The sequence below is a fragment of the Cuculus canorus genome, chromosome Z (genome assembly GCF_017976375.1).
Source record: "Cuculus canorus isolate bCucCan1 chromosome Z, bCucCan1.pri, whole genome shotgun sequence".
NCBI classification, from domain to species: Eukaryota; Metazoa; Chordata; class Aves; order Cuculiformes; family Cuculidae; genus Cuculus; species Cuculus canorus.
Window position 1 is genome coordinate 19,247,521 of NC_071441.1, and position 17,281 is coordinate 19,264,801.

General features: G+C 39.2%; 1 protein-coding gene across 5 annotated transcripts in view; it reads right to left on the reverse strand.

Moving 5' to 3' along the window:
* KIAA2026 (KIAA2026 ortholog) overlaps window positions 1-16,124 on the reverse strand; it is a 50,055-nt gene extending 33,931 nt beyond the window's left edge. Inside the window, exons 1-4 of one of the 5 annotated variants that reach the window (XM_054054037.1) lie at window positions 16,079-16,124; window positions 15,447-15,886; window positions 12,150-12,350; window positions 4,187-5,592 (exon numbers count right to left, since the gene is read on the reverse strand). In XM_054054037.1, coding sequence (XP_053910012.1) covers window positions 4,187-5,592; window positions 12,150-12,350; window positions 15,447-15,865 — 2,026 coding nt within the window. In that variant the 5' untranslated portion in view covers window positions 15,866-15,886; window positions 16,079-16,124. The other 4 variants (XM_054054039.1, XM_009571627.2, XM_054054040.1 and 1 more) reach the window with 4 other exon arrangements.
* Window positions 16,125-17,281: the final 1,157 nt, after the last annotated feature.

A 17,281-nucleotide genomic window follows, 5' to 3' on the forward strand; every position in this document is an offset into this window, starting at 1 on the left:
CTGCGTGCGATACTGATATTTTCTACACCAATTCTTAATAGCATCCAATTCCTGTTCCAAGCATGGAATCACAGAGTTCTCATGCTTTTGTACTGTGCAGTCTTTATGGCATTCCACAATTTACTTCAGCAAAGCCATCTTAGTGTAGATCCAACAAGCCTATCACCATTGTTATAGTCTAATTCAAGGATTTATAGCCTAGTTTATCTAACTCCTGAAAGAAAATAACATTTAAAATAAATGTGTGGCATGCAATTGGTTTACAGGACTACACTCTTATATTCTGTCTTTGCACTATATTCAATACTATTCTGCAAATAACATTGATACACAACACTGCCACAGTATTAACCATCACCTGCTTTCAAAGATTCAATAAAGTGGTTACGTGTTCCTTTTCATAACTTGTAAGAAAACCTCATAACTATGGCAATGTTCTGTGTTCTCCAGGAAGTTTTGCCCACAACAGTTATCGGAAATTTTCAGATTAAAAAAACTGCAGAAGCAGTCTATATTCATAAACAGTATCTTTTGGGTACCACTACTATAGCTAGTCAGCATTATGCAAATCATCTCAACAGAAATGTGAACTGCAACTCAAAGTTACATTTAGCTGACTTGGAGAGCTACTAGTGGAGGGGTAGAAGCACCTTATTCCAAACACACAGTGAAGTACTCGCTTTTACATTCCTGGTGCTCTCTTCTACCTCCTGTAATTTTAAAAAAACACTGTAAAGGGTGAGTATGGCTATGATCAGGTTTAAATCAAGTGGATTTGCAAATTCAGAACAAGTTTTACCAAATCTCTTTCTCTGTTCTACGTTTCAAGACTACCTTTAAACAGAAGATAAAATTTAAGAAGAGCTTTGAGAAATACCATTCAGCTTTAAACATTACAAAACATTAAAAACAAATAAGGCATTAGCATGAATTCAATCCAATCCTACCCATTTCATCATAACAGCTACAGGACTAATGCACACTTGAGCATAGGAAGAAAACCTCTTCCTCATAATATTGTAATGTTTTATGAACATTTTCTCCAGCAAGGTCAAAATTTGCAACAAAGTGCTCAGAAAAAAAAGGGAATCATAGCATCATAGAGTAGTTTAGGTTGGAAGGGACCTTAAAGATAATCAAGTTCCAACTCCTCAGCCATGGGCAGAGACACCTCCCACTAGACCAGGCTGCCCAAGGTGCTGTCCAACCTGGCCTTGAACACATCCAGGGATGGGGCATCCACAGCTTCCCTGGGCAACCTGTGCCTCACCACTCTCATGGTGAAAAAATGTCTCATGTCCAGTCTAAATCTGCTCCTCTCCAGTTTATACCCATTGCCTCTAGTCCTGTAACTACAAGCCTTTTCAAAAAGTCCCTCTCCAGCTTTCCTGTAAGCCCCCTGCAAGTATTCGAAGGTCACTACAAGGTCTCCCCAGAGCCTTCTCTTCTCCAGGCTGAACAACCCCAACTCTCTCAGCCTGTCTCGTATGGGAGGTGCTCCAGCCCTTGGATCATCCTTGTAGCCCTCCTCTGGACCCGTTCCAATAGTTCCATATCCTTCTTATGTTGAGGATTCCAGAACTGGACACAACACTCAAGGCGAGGTCTCAGAAGACAGGAATAGAGGGGCAGAATCACCTCCCTCTATCTGCTGGCCACGCTCATTTTGATACAGCCCTGAATACGGTTGGCCGCCTGGGCTGCGAGTGCACATTGCCGGCTCATGTTGAGCTTCTCAATAATCAGCACCTCCTCCTCTGCAGAGCTGCTCTCAATTACACCACCCCCCATCCTATACTGAAACTGTGGATTGTCCTGGCCCTGGTGAGGAAACGCCTCTATATATTGAAACAGAAGGGACAAGAGAGTTTCAAAAGAAATAGCATCCTTTATGTCATGCCCAGGACAATGAATGGCACCTGCAGATGAAAAAATGGTTTACACCCTCCATATGAATGGAAACAAACATGTCATCTGAGTGCAACTTAAGATTGTAAGATCCAGCAGATCAAGTAGTTAAGAAACAGAAGAAAAGTAAAAGTGGAAAAGAAGAATTTCCATCATTTCTCATTGAACAGACAAACCTAAGGTCCCTGAGGCACTCAGGGCTGCAAAACTGCAAACACCAATAGAAAATGTAACAGTCAACTAGGTTTACTCTTTCCTGGATTTTCACCTGCACTGACACATCTCCCTCCTGTCTTAAACTGACAATGAAACAGTAACACTGCACCTGCAGCGTTCTCTTATGATGACAGTACGTATAATTAAAACTTAAGTTCAGATAATTAATGGCATCTGGTACTGATCTACAGTTACAGATACAGATTCTTAACAAAACTACACAGCAATTACTTTCTGTATTGAATTACCTCTGATAGTCTTAAGCTCCTTATGATACAATACAGAATTAGAAAAGTAGAGGTAGATGTCATTCCACAGTTGCATTTACTAATCAGTCGTGTAAATCCACAAATTAAAACTGAGAGAACAACTGTTTTAACTGTCATGTTTTCAGAGGCATGGAACTCTAGCTTGTTTTATAATAAGCTTCTGAAACATATCTGAGTCCTAAAATACTTTCTAATAAATCAAACCGGCAGCTTTTTTGAACCTGTTATTTTTAAAACACTTATAAGAAAAGCAGTTGTCCAAGTAAACATCAGCTCTGTCAATAAACGTCAAAGGGACTTTCAAATTTTGCTAGTCTGTTTTGCTAAGAGTAGTTGTCTTTCAAAGCAACAATCTATTAAAAAATGACAGGTGCTGCTCTATGACCATTGCTTAGTTCACAGAAAGCAGATTTTTAAGTGTATGTTGTATAATGAGGTTACAATGAAGATGGTGACCTAGTTTAACTATTTTCACAGAAAAGTAAAGCACACTAGGTCCCCATTTTTTTCCTCTATAGTTCTCTGAATTAAAGAGACCTTAATGGCAACTTAGGTTATCATTCACTTTGCTATTATTTGGTTTTAAGAAGATTTGAAAGTGATACATTTAGAGAGCCAACAGTCATAAAAGTGAATGTAAAACACATTACCTCTGATGAATACTATATACATGAAGCGCAACTAACTCTTGAGGTTTAGATGTGGGCACTGAAATATTTTGGAGGAAGGAGTTTGATTTATATGGCAAGACAGTTCTTTGACTATTCTGCACAAATATGTGGGACCTAACCATTACTTGTTTTTTTAACCCCAAAGTTCCACCCATCTTCTAGCTAAACTGCATTTGCATCAGATCTCCAAATTCTGTCAGCCCTTAGAAGACATTTTGTTACACGGATTTTTGAGTTTGGCCCTCTACTTTTCAACTGATATCCAGTATTTACCTGTCAACCTACAATGCTCTGAAAATAATCCTGCCACTTAAAAAAAATGCTATGTTTGAAGCAGTCTGCTAAAATTTAGCACACATAAATTAGCTCACGACTCAAGCAGATCAATCTCTGCGGTGCTCCATATGACATAAACACTGCAACTACTTGACAATTTGAACTGACTTATGGACTTCATAAGTTTATTGTTTTAAAATTACTTTAAAATTTTTCAGTGAGTTAAGTGAAACCTGAATTACACATCACTTACCTGAAACACTTAAATATATACTGCCCATATCTGTAATAAAAATGCCACCTGCATAAACTCTGAATCTCCGTTGTTAGACTAAGCAGAAATGTGATGACAGCTGCAGTCAAAGCAGTCCTGTTTGGGGACCCAAGACTGCACAGTTGTGTCCAACTGGAACTGATTTTAAATTCCTTATCTTGTGAAATCAGTCTGTGTTTCTTTGTAATTTGGATAAGGTAAAATTATCACAAAGGGGAGAAATATTTCCATAATTGCTGTGACACGTAATGCCATAAAACAACTTGAAGCTACACCCTCTGATGCTACCCAGCCAGCCAGATTCATCTTCCTAAGCATTTTTTGTAACAAACTCTTCCAATGAATTATGTTCTATAAAGATACATTCTGCAAATTAATTGTGGTTTAATCAGCCTATGAGCCCACTTCATATGCTTGTGAACAGGCAACTCTGACACTAAAATTAACATTAAAGTCTAACGCAATTAAGCTTTCCTGTTTCATAAAATAAAATAGAGTAACCAGCTAAGGCAAAAAAAACCCCAAAATCAGTATCCTCCTACTTTTTATTACTGGTAAAGACGTCAACTTACCAGACTTGTGCTTCTTGTGTTTTGCTTTCTTTTTAATTATAAACAACTTGTTCTGGATCTCAGATTTATAAGATTTGAATGGATGAAGGTGAATCTCACGCTTTCTTTGCAGGTCATCAAGTTTCTTCTGTAGATTTTCATTTAGAATATCCTTCAATTTCTTCTTTTTCTTTTTCTTCTTTTTTGCCCGCAACTTATTTAGTCTATTATTTCGCAGTGAGTTCTCTAGCACTGTTTCTTTAGCAGACTCGTGGTAATTTATGTCTTGGTTGTCACTATTGCCATTGACACACATTTGGCAAGCTTTCAGTGTGTTCTCCTTGAATGGACTGATCTCAGCTTTTACTCTGGCCATTTCAGCACAGCCCTGTCCATTCTCCAGAGTCCTTATGTCTCCTGAACTAGGGTGACCACCCATAACAATCTCTCCTGCACCAATAAAATTCCTCAAGTTCTCTTTATAGCAACTCGGTTTTTTGATGTTACAGACTCCTGAGGTCTTAACCTCCTCTATAGTGACTCTAAAGCTATCTAAACGTGGTTTTTTTTCTGGACATATAACAGAGTCCATATTTTTCTCTATTTCTGTCTTGGAATGACGCAGCAGCTCTTCTCTATCACCAGAACTGACCTCCCCATTGTTTTTGCTTACATATTCATGTTTTACTTTCTCCAATTTAACTCGTGGCACTTTCTTCACTTTGATGGGAGGAGAAGGGAATTCAGGAGCCTGAAAAGGTTTTTGTTTGTAAATCCGAACATCTGCACCGCAGAACTGTGGAAAATGAACATAAGCATTCTCCAAGTAGTCATAGCCAAGAATTACTTCTCTGCATTCATGGATAGGCTGACCCAGCACGGCATCCTGAACATCCTTTTGTGTTTCATACACAAAATCGCAGAGACCTTTTAGCAGCCACACTTTTTGGTAAAAAGGTAGCTCATGAAATGATTTTTCCTCCAAGGGATTAACTTCTCCAAGGACTTTGAAAAACTGAGGACACAATCCAATTTTTTCTGCAGCACCATTAGGATTGTCAGTTTGCCCTACAATGGTATACCAGTGCCGTACTTTCTGTCTAAGTGCTGCTTCCCACGTTCTGTAAGAAAGCGTAGGCCTGCGATGTAATGTAGATCTGCGATGAGGAGGACTTAACAAAGAAGTCATTATCTTAGATAAAAATGCATTACACTGAGGCATCAGAAGGCAACGCTCCAATTCATAGAATACTATTTCTGGTAAATTTAAAATCTGCTGTGCTAAACAAAGAAAGTGACCAATAGCTGGAATCTCCCACATTGTCTCCATCCTCGTAGGCGCTGCTTGAGCTAAAAGTGACTTTTCCCATTCTTCTATTTCTTTCTGACTAGCTTCTTCTGCTTCTTTTCTTTCTTGCTCTCTCAGCCTATTAAAAGAAAGTTAATGAAAATTCAGGTATCATAAGAGCAAAAAGAAACAGGGGAGCAAAAAATCAGAACTAAAGCATGATAAACATACTTATCTTGAAGTAATAAAGAATACAATACACAAAGTATTAATTTAGGTTTTTTTTACTTTCGTTACACAATGCATCACTGCACCAAAATGGGAAATGATAGTCTTTTATTTCTTTCAGCATTGGTTTTAAAAAGAGGAAAAGATAAGAAAAAACCTGGCAGGTATCAAAAGTTCGAGTAGCTTAGATATTCCCCTTTTTTTTTTGTTTTTTAAATGTATTCCTTTTTGGCAGAATTAAGTATTTTCTAACAAACTCTCCCTAAAAAAAATCTCTGAAAATAAATTCCAAATAAGTTTGCTTTCAAATGGTTGCCCTATGGTTTCTGTCACCTACCTTTCAGAACTCCCTTTCTCAGTACACATATCTAACTGTTAAGTGCTTTGCTTGTACACTCTCCCCTCCCCCCCACCCAGGTGTGTTACTAGTTGGTTTGCAGTGGTGGCCAAAAAGGAAACAAATATCAGGATGCATGAAGAATATGATGGAAAATAACACCAGAAATAAAATGTCATTACATTAATAAATGGTTTGCCCTCACCTGAAAAACTGTTTTCAGTTCTGGTCCCCCTATCTAAAAAAGGATAGAGCAGAAATAGTGGGTATTCAGAGAAAGAGATTATCAGTAATCAGAGGACTGTAAGAACTTCTGAAAAATCTGGGACTTTAGAGAAAACACTAGCAAAAGGAAACATGACAGCAATATACAAAACTGATATCATAGACTAGGAACTTCTATTGACTTTCACGTGTAAATTCATCATAAAATTTAAAGGCAACAAATTTAAGAGGAAGAACTGCTTCCATTTCAGATAATCAGTCATGTGTAGCCTACAACCTAACTCACTAGAACACAAGATACATTAATTTAGTTCTAAAGTGAAAAATATGACATATGCATGAATTGCAATACTATCAAGAGTTCGCAGTAACAGGAGGGATTTTTCTCTAATGTTGCAATGGTAAACTAACATTTTTGCCTCACAACATGACCAAATTCCAAAAGACAGCATTAAGATACAGCTGTACTTACAGGAGAACTTTTCTAGAGCTCACCTGAAGCTTCTAGTGTCTTTTTCTCTAATAATTCTATTATTACCCACTGCTAGCAACAATCACTGGTGGATACTAGTAATGTGACCTGTTACTGGAATTTACATGTCCTTATTTCCAGACCGCTAAATCAAAGTTATATTTCTCCAAATAGCAGATAAATGCCATGTATCCATTCAACGCATCAATGCTTTCCAAATTCAGCCACAGTAGTAGTATATTAAAATATTTTTTTCTGACAACCTGAAGCTAAAAGCTACTTCTAGTATGAAGAATCTGTATTTAAGACATTAAATATTGACTACATATCTCAATCTCAATAATATAAAAAATGCTATACCTAGCTTAGCCCACATTTTAGTGTCAATTCAGGAGAAATATGCTATGGCCACAAATTTAAAATTCACACCTTCTCTGTATGCAAAATTACTTATAACACAGTAGGATTCCACCAAACACTGTGTCTTACATAATTAAATAAAATTCAAGTGACATGCTACCATAATTTGAACAGAAATTTTTAATACCACATGCGTGCATCCTTGTTATTTATGCACCTACCAAATGCAGAAAAACAGATAATTGTAAAACAAAATCAAAATGCAAAAGCGGACAGGTCAGTAAATTCCCAACTTTACTTCCCTAATCCAGCACTAATTGAACTATATAATCTAAAGACAAAATCCGACTTTGCAACACTGATTAAAACATACAAAGAATGCAGTCTATCAACAAAATCCTGTTTGCTATTCTAGGTGAACAAACTAGCAAATTTAAAAATACTACTTATATACATAAAATGAGCAATTTTTTTGTTCTGACTTTCATTCTATTTCCATGTGTTAATATTGCATTAGTATGATAAAAATAACTAAACATAGAAATAACTTACAAGCAGGGCGTAGGAAGAAAGTAAAGTAAGTAGACAGCAGGTAAATAGGAAGTAAAGTAAGACAGTAATTGAGAAGTATTCTCAAAAATAAATTTCAAGTACTTCCTCCTGCTTGGTAACAGTAAAACATACTTTGTAATAATCTGTTGCCTCCAAAGGGTGTGTACTCTATTAAATAGTATGGAAACACACTTAAACATGAAATAGTTAGACAGTGTTTCTACAAATGCTCCATCTCAATCATATTTCAGTATCATTTAATAAACTACTGGCCATAAATGACTAAAAACATCATCTTCGCAAGCAGTTTGAACTCATCATCAATTAATAATTTAAGTTAATGTAGAATTCTCAAAATAAATACAATACCCTAGATTCACATCTGTGTTGCACTTCATAAAATGACAATCTTTATAATACTTCAAACGTCTGTTTAAGAAGAAAAACATACATGGTTTCACTGGCAAAAAAGTTTGCCTTTTTCAAAAAGCTATCATCTAATCTGTAGCCATTCTGTTCTCAGTAGACATTCAAGAGAAAATGTAAATAATAGCACACTTCCATATCTTCATTACTGAGGTCTTCCTACTATCTGCCCACCTTTTGGAGGGCGTAACTTTTTCCTGGGGTATTTTTTTGAGAGGGAGAAAGGGAATAAAGAGGTGAAAAGAGGTGGGGCAAGGGAGCAGGAGTGGAGGGAGAGAAACATTTGAGATATAGCAGGACAAATATTCTTACACTGAGAAAGTCTTGGACAAACATATCTGGCTTTTAAGCTGACAGCAATGCTAAAAAATCTGTTGTTTCATACTTGTATTTATACCTATCAGGAATATGTTTGCAGACTGTATTGTATTTACAATAATAACACAAAACTATTTCAAAGTCAAGCTGACAATCCCAGACTGTAACAAAGGACAAACATATTCCTAGAACATGTCTGCAGCAGTTGTCACCTGACCTTAAAACTCAGCATGCAAGGCCCTAAATAGAAATACCATCTAAAACAGAGTCCACACAAGACTGAACTTTTCTTGTAATTTGCTCCCTTAAGACAGCAGACATCTCACCAGCTCATTCCTTCTGACTTGCAACAAGAGGTGTCAGTTGGATGGGGGACCAGGCAGAGACTAGGTTGCACTTTCTCCCCCTGAATTACCACTTCTAACATACTTAAGTAATTTTACACAGGTAAAAGGAAAGGCATTGGAACTGTAATAACAAGGTACAGAGAACTGTTTCAACTCTACAATAACTTGTTTCTTCTTAAAAAATAAATGAAAGCTACATACAAAATGGCAATATTATGCATTATTCTAAATTAAACCAACAATTAATAGTCAGAAGAAATTAGATTTGGAGATGCCCACGTGACTTGAATTTGGTATCTGTCATAGTATCATCATATTATGATATACTCCCTATTTTTTAATAGGACCCATTCCATGCTCACGCCTTTCTCATTAAAGGCAAAACTGACTGTATAAGCCTACCTCATTCCACAATTTGCTAACTTAAATCACTACCTTGCAAAAGGAATCAAGTTATTTAAATGTTTTAATGAACATGTCTGAAACTTATGCCAGGATCACATTTTCAGAGATAGTAAAGACTTAGAGCTGCCTAGCTTAATTTTCAGCAAACCAAAGTTGTACACACACTTAATTCATCACTGAAATCAACTAATTAATTACCTGTCATTCACTAGTGGTTTTAAACTTCAGTACAAATCTGCATCTGTGTTTAGGTTTCTAAATGCCCCTAAATAGGCAAGCATTTCCAATTATATAACAATTCCACAATTATTTATTAACTAATATGTAAATTAGTATGGATATTGTTACTTAACTAGCATGTACCCAAGCTGGTGAGTAGGACCTCACAGAAATGTAATAATCCAAAGAAGATACTCAATATTCTGGTAGTTAGAACAATTGAACAAAAGGAAATTTTATAAGCAAGACTGACAAGAAAGGTAAATCAGAAGCTGTTATATACATACTGGGGGTGGTGGAAGTGCTTTTGCTGCTGTACAGAAACTATTAGCAGCAAAATAGTGAAATCAGATTTCCAAAGACATCTCAGTTTTCACACATTGAGTCTACCATGATGAACGTAACACTTGGGGTAGGTTATAAAACATTAAATAAAGAAAACATTAAATGGCTTGTGTGAGAAATGTAGAAACTACAAGAAAGAAAAAGAAAACTCTACCAAAGACACCTATCCTACAAAACACCCCAAAGGATTTAGAGTAGGATTTCCATGAAGCTAACTACAGAAAAGAAGATAAAACCCACACAAGATGTTCTTCCAGAATATGCAGTCAAAAAAAAAAACCTTGTAAAATCAATTTCAAGGATTTTGAAACAAAATATTGAAAGCCATTTTAAAGATTTAATTTACTGCAGTTCTTTCTAGTCTTCGTAAGATATCTGTGCCTTACAAGAGTATCTAAATATCTAAATCAAAGGATTAGATATTAACTTGGACTTTAAAAGGCAGTTTCTTTAGATATGAGGCATCTGCAGCCTTACTGATCTGGGGCTTAAAGTATGTGAAGTGGCTAGAGTCTAAGGTAGCTAATTACTAGCTATAAAGTCCATGTGTGCTGAGTGGTCTGGATAGCCAAAAAGTAAGCACTTTTTTATGTTCCTGATAACTTATCTGCAAGTAGGGTGACCAGCAGGTGCTGCCTATCCAAATACAACTGATCCGCCAGCTAGCAACTTACACTACCACACTGTGCACAATTTTTAGGAGAAACAGCAGCAGAGCAAGACCAGAAGAAAGGCGAAGTTCAGTACGGTAGAAATTAAAATCCTAAATAGTTCACCCACTCATTTGAGGTGATCATCACAGTCATTCAGAGTTATACTTTGATACTGTATAAACTACATTACAGCAACAGATTTGGACACTTACTCTTTTACAACTGTAATGAAAGACTAAGTGAAACAATCAATAATAATAATAATCAATAAAATAATTTGTATGCACTAAAGTAGTGATTCAGTTCTAAGAATACAGTTTATACCATCAATTCTACTTAGATAAATTAAAATAAACAGGAATTCTGCACCAACATTTTGTGGCCTGAAAAAGATGAGGGTAACTGTTCAGAATCACATCACTTTCACCCGAATTTTCCTTGCAGATTTAGTATAAGCTTTAAACAGGTATAAATGTCATTTCAGTTCAGCAAACTTAATTTTTATTAGGAAAAAAAAGTCAGTGAGAGCCAAATTCAGTAATGAAAACACACACCTGCCAGTAGACCAAGACCAGTTCTAAGCTATAAGGTTATAAAGAGGATGGTACTGTGCACTCCAATTAAACTATTGAAGCCTGGTAAGATCAAATGTTTACGGCATAAAGAGGCAAGCTAGTTTTGACCTTTTTCTGTTATTGCAGAATATTGTGTAGAATCAATCACTGTGCAGTATACATGAATTTAACTATAAATCGCTACAGCTTTGCAGGAACATGCTTAAAACAGGTGTAAAAAGCAATATTTAATACATTCTACTAACTCTATGGACGAATCAAAATCCAGTCAGAATGTCCTTTTTCACAAGCAGGTTATCAAGTTCAGAGATCTAGAATACAGAATTGAACACAAAGAATTTTTCTAGAGAAACAGCAGCCCTAGTGATCTTTGGGTTTGTTTTTTTTTTTGCAAAGTATGAGGTAGATTAGAAGAAAGACTCACTCACTTCTAGAGAAAAAGTACTGGCTAACACTCAAGTCAGCCAAAATCATAGGGCTTCAAATCTGCTCAAAATTAAGAATACCTGTAAAATGAGAGTGTACTCGTTATACATGGCAAAAATCTCCAAAAGCTTTTTCCTTAAAGCTAATACCTTCTCATTGGCACGCTCCATGTTCAGACACCCTCTCAAGTTACTGTTAAAATTGCACAAGCTTCGTTTTCCTTAAAGTGAAACATTAAACACTGCCTGGAATTATATACCTCTTAAATTTACGAAAACCATAAAATCTCACAGTGTTAATTATACACACATCCTAAATTTGTTATCTGACAAGCCGAAATGCCACCAGTGAGATAACAGGACTAGCACTGGCAGAGATAATTTGCTTCTGGCTATCAACAAGGGAAGCAGCGACAAGATCGCTGAATTAGACTGAAGTTGAGTATACTGGCAGTTTTTAATTTAATTGTTGCACAGAAAACAGTCCAAGGAGATATACGATATACCGTGACTGTGCTAACAAGAAACTGCTCTGGATGCTTTCAGTAACTATTAAAAGTTTTACAGTCCTAAAATAACAGCAGCCTTAATTTATTTTAAGGCTTATATGGCTTTAGTAATTTTTCAAGAAGGATCAAAAACTAATTTCTTGCTTTGTGGATGCACTGTAATAAGCCCTAGATTCATTCTTGAACTTAAGACAAAGAGCACGACAACTTTTATTTACTAAAAAAGCCTTAACAAGCTCACCCCCATAAAGAACTAGGAAGAGATGTTTAAAACCAAAACAAAACAGTTTTTCCTATTACCTCTTTTCCTCTTTTGCTCTCATCTGTTCCTCTTGTCTTAGAACCTGAACCATCACAGACTCAAACACGCCCGTTGACAAGCCTACTAAATTGCGAGGTGTAGAACGTCGTCTTGTTGAAATGCAAGCTGTTCCTTTCTCATCTTCCAGCCCACAGCATCCTCTAGACGTTACAGCTATTGATGTTTTCTCTCTTAATTGCCTAGAAGAAAATTGCAAGCCAATTCACAATTTCCCTTACCAATAGCACTTTAAACCCTACACTACCAACCACAGAGCAAGCATATTTACTCAGAAAAAATAACATTTTTTTCACCTGCCATTTTTCCCACTTTGAAAGTTGCTTTAAAAATGTTCAACTTAAAACCACCACACCAACATAAGCTATGTTTTCACATCTGTTAAAAATGGTGGACATTTATCTCACGCAACCAAACAGTATTTGGCAACTGAATTTCCTGTTTTAATCCATAATCACTTGGAAAGAAAATACTTCCACAAGACAAGAAACTACCGTTTTCTGAAGAGACTTAAGAACACTGAAAAAAGTGCACCTGTTGGTTTGGTGTTGGGTTACGGGTGCGGTGTGTGTTAAAGGGCAGTTTAGTTTTGCTAAAAATAATAATAAAATAAAAAATTAAAAGCAAAAATAGTACAAATTTTGTTGTGAAGTTAGATTTCATCTAATACTCTTTCAAAGCACTCCAGTGAAACTCCTATGCTAAGTAACACTGTATCAAACAAACTCTGAAAACATCTGACAGGAGTGGGAAAAGTCCAACTTCCCTTCTAAAACAATTTTCTGTGCTTTGTAGTATCTGCGAATCATACATCCAACACTGATCACTTCCCCTGAGTCACTTAATCAGGACAATAAAGCTACATACTGCTCTGTAAAGAAGCAAGAATGATTATTCGAAGAAGTAGTGCCTGTTTTGACTAATAAAATTATTTCTGTTAAACTCTAAAGTCTGTCTGATGAAAAACTGTAATGGGACTTTGAGACTTGTATATTATATAATCCTTTCTATGTAAAGTTCTTAGAAACTTTCAACGAGCTAGTGTACACAGACATATTGAAAAAAATCCTTACAAACCTCTGAAAAATAAGAAAAATTCACTCATGTGGTAGAATACTTTTTACCTAGTTTAATTTTTCTTAATATTCATTTGAATGAAGACCATGCATTTGTGAAAGAATGACAACAGCAACTCATTTTATTTTTTTTTATTAAATATATACATTGCTATTTGATGAAACAGCACATAAATTGACTTCACTTTATGATATGGAGTTCCTAATAAAAAGGCACTGAGCATTCTTAGGTCCTGCCAAGCCAATGAGTAGTCCTAGAACTCAACAAAGAGCCTTCAACACAATGCCCTTAAATTCAACACAGCTGAGACATTAAAGTCACAAAACATACAGAAATGAACTCAGCACAGATCTTTATTCACTGGCACTAACCCTTTTAAGCCAGGAATCCTGATTTATTTTTTCTTAAATCACGTTCTCCTGCAACAAACTAGCAATATTCACGCCCCATTCATTAAGCTCAGCTCCATCCCTTCTACTCCCAAACTGTCCCAAAACTGCTGTTATGCAGAACGAGTTTCAAACACAGCACTGCTACGCCAACATAGAATACATTCACTCAAGCTTATTCGGTTAAGTTCTGCACCACGGTCCTCAAGTGTTCCCACCACACAAGCAAAGTTCTTACCACCTGGTAGCTGATGCTCTGTGTCAACGCGCAAGTTTAAGGTTGATGGACATGGACAGCTTTATGCACTTCCTAATACTGTTCCTTTTTCACCTTCACCCCTTGCCCAAAAAATCTTCTTGGTTTTCACATGCAAAATACTATGCCACTCAGAGGACCAGCAGACCTTTTGTCATAAGAAGCCACCTCTGGTTTCTGAATATGAATAACCTAAGCCTCCAATAAACTCAGGAGAAAGCATGTATTTCAGTTGTGACTTAAACTGGGCTTTCTACTTTATAACTTGACAGCTTTCTATGCTTCAGCTGCCCTAAACAAGTTCCTGCCAGGGACTTATATTTTAACATATCACATTTTTCCATTTAAGACTATAATATGCCAAGCATTACCTTTCATTTAATAATAATTTAAAAAAGGCTATTTCAGAGCAGGCACTTCGGCTCAAGATTTTATCCCTGCTTATTTTAGGGACAGTAAATATTTCACAGACTGTAAAAATGACAGTTTTAAAAAGCTAGGTGTTCATACAGTGTTTAGGTAGTTTTAGCTGCTTTTGACAACATAAAATAAAGCAAGAGGCATTGGATATCTTGTCTAAAACAAGTGTACCTCCACGTTCATAAAAGGCTTCTTTCAGAAGGAAAATCTTAGCCAGGAAATCATAGAATCATTAGGTTGGTAAAATCCTTTGAGAATATTAACTCCAACCACACCTGTCCACTACTAAACCATGGCCCCAAGCACCTCACTCACCCGCCTTTTAAACACCTGCAGGGACAGCAACTCAACCTCCTCCTGCGCAGCCTGTTCCAGTGCATGATAACCCTTCCTGTGAAGCAGTTTTTCCTAATGTCCAATCTAAACTTCACCTCACGCAGCTTAAGGCCATTCCCTCTTGTCCTGTCAGTTGGGAGAAGAGACCAACACTGCTCTGCAGCCTCCTCTTAAGCAGTTGTAGAGAGCAAAAACATCTCTTCTTCTCCAAGCTAAACAACCCCAGTTTCCTAATAGGGCACAGTATTTTAGCCTGGAGAAGATGAGGCTGAAGGAAGAACTTATTGCTCTCTACAACTGCCTAAAAGAAGACTACACAGAGGTGGGTGTTGGTTTCCTCTCCCAACTGACAGGACAAGACGGAAGAGCGTCAAGTTGCGTGAGGGTAAGTTTAGACTGCATGTTAGCAAAAATTCCTCCACAGAAAGGGTTATCAAGAACTGGCAGAGGCTACCCAGGGAGATGGTTGAGTCACCATCCCTAGAGATATTTAAAAGTCAGGTAGATGAGATGCTTGGGGACACGATTTAGTAGTGGACAGGTATGGCTGGAGTCAATGGTCCCTAAGGTCTTTTCCAAACCAATGATTCTATGACTCCATTTTGCATTCTGGTATTTGAATGTATTAAGATACGAACAGCTCCTCGTAGGAAACTTTACTCTTGTGGAAGTAGCTAGTGTTTTATTGTGGGCTTTTAAAAACTATCTCAAATGCATTTTTCACACCAAGAAACTCACGGTCCCATTCTACTTTCCATACACAGTGTCAGGAGAGAACCAGCAGAGTTTTCTACACCTACCGTGACAGCAGTGCCAGCTTCTGCTCCAGCATCATCTCCAGCTTCTGGGCCTGCTTGGAGAGCCAATGATCCACACCGTGCAACCGGTAACAAGTCTCCAGCATCAGGCGGAAGTCACCCACGAAATCCGCTATCCCCGTGTACTCCCCGCTGGAAAACTTCTCTTCCATCCTCAGCAGCCACATCCCCGCCGACGGCTGTCGGGAGGAGCGGCTGCCGTGACGCCCCGGGAAGGAGCCCGGTGGCGGCTTCATGAAGGGCGCCGTCAGCGGCCGGTTCTTCTCCTGGAGGAACTCCCGCAGGATGCGGTACCCCTGCTGCAGCTCGGGGTCCAGGCCGCCGCTCTCCGCCTCCGCATCTTCCTGCGGGAGCCGGGCCGCTGGCTCCCCTCCTTCTCCTCCGGCCTCCGCCGAGTCCATGCCGTCCCCCGCCGGGCTCCCCTGCGCGCACAGGCTCCGGTCAGCCCCGCCCGGGGGGACGCAGAGGGGAGAGGGGAACGGGCGGGGCTGCCCACGGCTACGAGGCCCGGCGCTTCCCGCGCCGCCCCAGTCGGCCTCGCAGCGCGGGGAAGGGAAGGAAAAGGGTGAGGGGCGCGGCAGGGAGCGACGAGAGAAAGGGACTCGGCGCCTCACCTGGCGGCGTCGGCGTCATCGGAGGGCGCTCCGTGGTGACGTCATCGGAGCGCGTCGGGCGCCCAGGGGAGGTGGCGGTGTCAGCTCGCGCCGGGCGCCAAGGGATGTGACGCATCATGGCGCGCCGGGCGCCCAAGGGAAGGCGGTTTCAGAGCGCGCCGGGCGCCAGGGCAAGTAGCGTCATCAGAGCGCGCCTGGCCCATGTGAGCTTTTCCTTATGGTGGGCGCTGTGTGTGGGGCGGTCGCGGGGGGCCCCGGTGACCTCAGGGCCGGCCAGGCGGGCCCTAGCGTTGGTTTGCGCTGTTCGCGTTTTTCGCCGCGCTGTGCCGGTGCGCGTGCTGCCGAGCAGCTGCCTGGCCGAAGCTCAAACGGCCCTTTGCTCTCGGGCTGCGGGGTGGGGGAATTTTCTGTGAGACCACCCAGATGGCGCGTGTCCCCGTTGTTGAAGGTGTTCCGCTGAAGCTGTTTGGCCGCTAAAGCGAGTGTGTGAAAGCACCCGTGTTGAAGTCCTCACGCGGGGAATAAGCATTGGGTGAGGGGAAGCTGCTAGAAACCGTGTTGAACCATTCTGGGGGCCGATATGGAGCATGACAGCAAATAAATTCTCTTAAGAGTGGTTTTGAAGTTGTAGGAAGCAAGCACCCTTTATCAGGCCTGGGCAGCATGAGGGAGCGGTCTCCCTCAGTTGCGTGCAGCAAGACCAGAGCTGGGACAAAACACATCTCCTGCTCACATGCACATGTTTTCCTAGAAGCCTTAAGCATATTCTGTTGCTCTCCAAGGACTAATTTTAATATTGCTATGAACTTCACAACAGTTGAAACTCTTGCTAATTTGAAGCTGTCTCTGGCTCTGCTTGACCTTGCCTTTGAGACAGGGAGAGACTGCAAACAGAGGTGATCACAGAAGACACACCTGTTCAGCATAGATCGTACTTCACAGAAGATATTGTCTTCAAAGAATGAGGAATGTCTAGGTAAAACACTGAAAGAAAGAAAAATCACCCTAAGGTGATACATGGAAAGGACATTGACTGGGCTCCAGGGGACTCCTCAGCAGAAGTATTAAACACCTGGAAGACCATTATTTGTGTGCATAATTTTGAGCTTATCCCTTCCCACGTACATAACTAACTGAAAACTTGAGTGCCTTGCTAAGAGGGAGACAGTGGGGGGCAGTGGAGGATCAAGTTTTCTTTGGTCA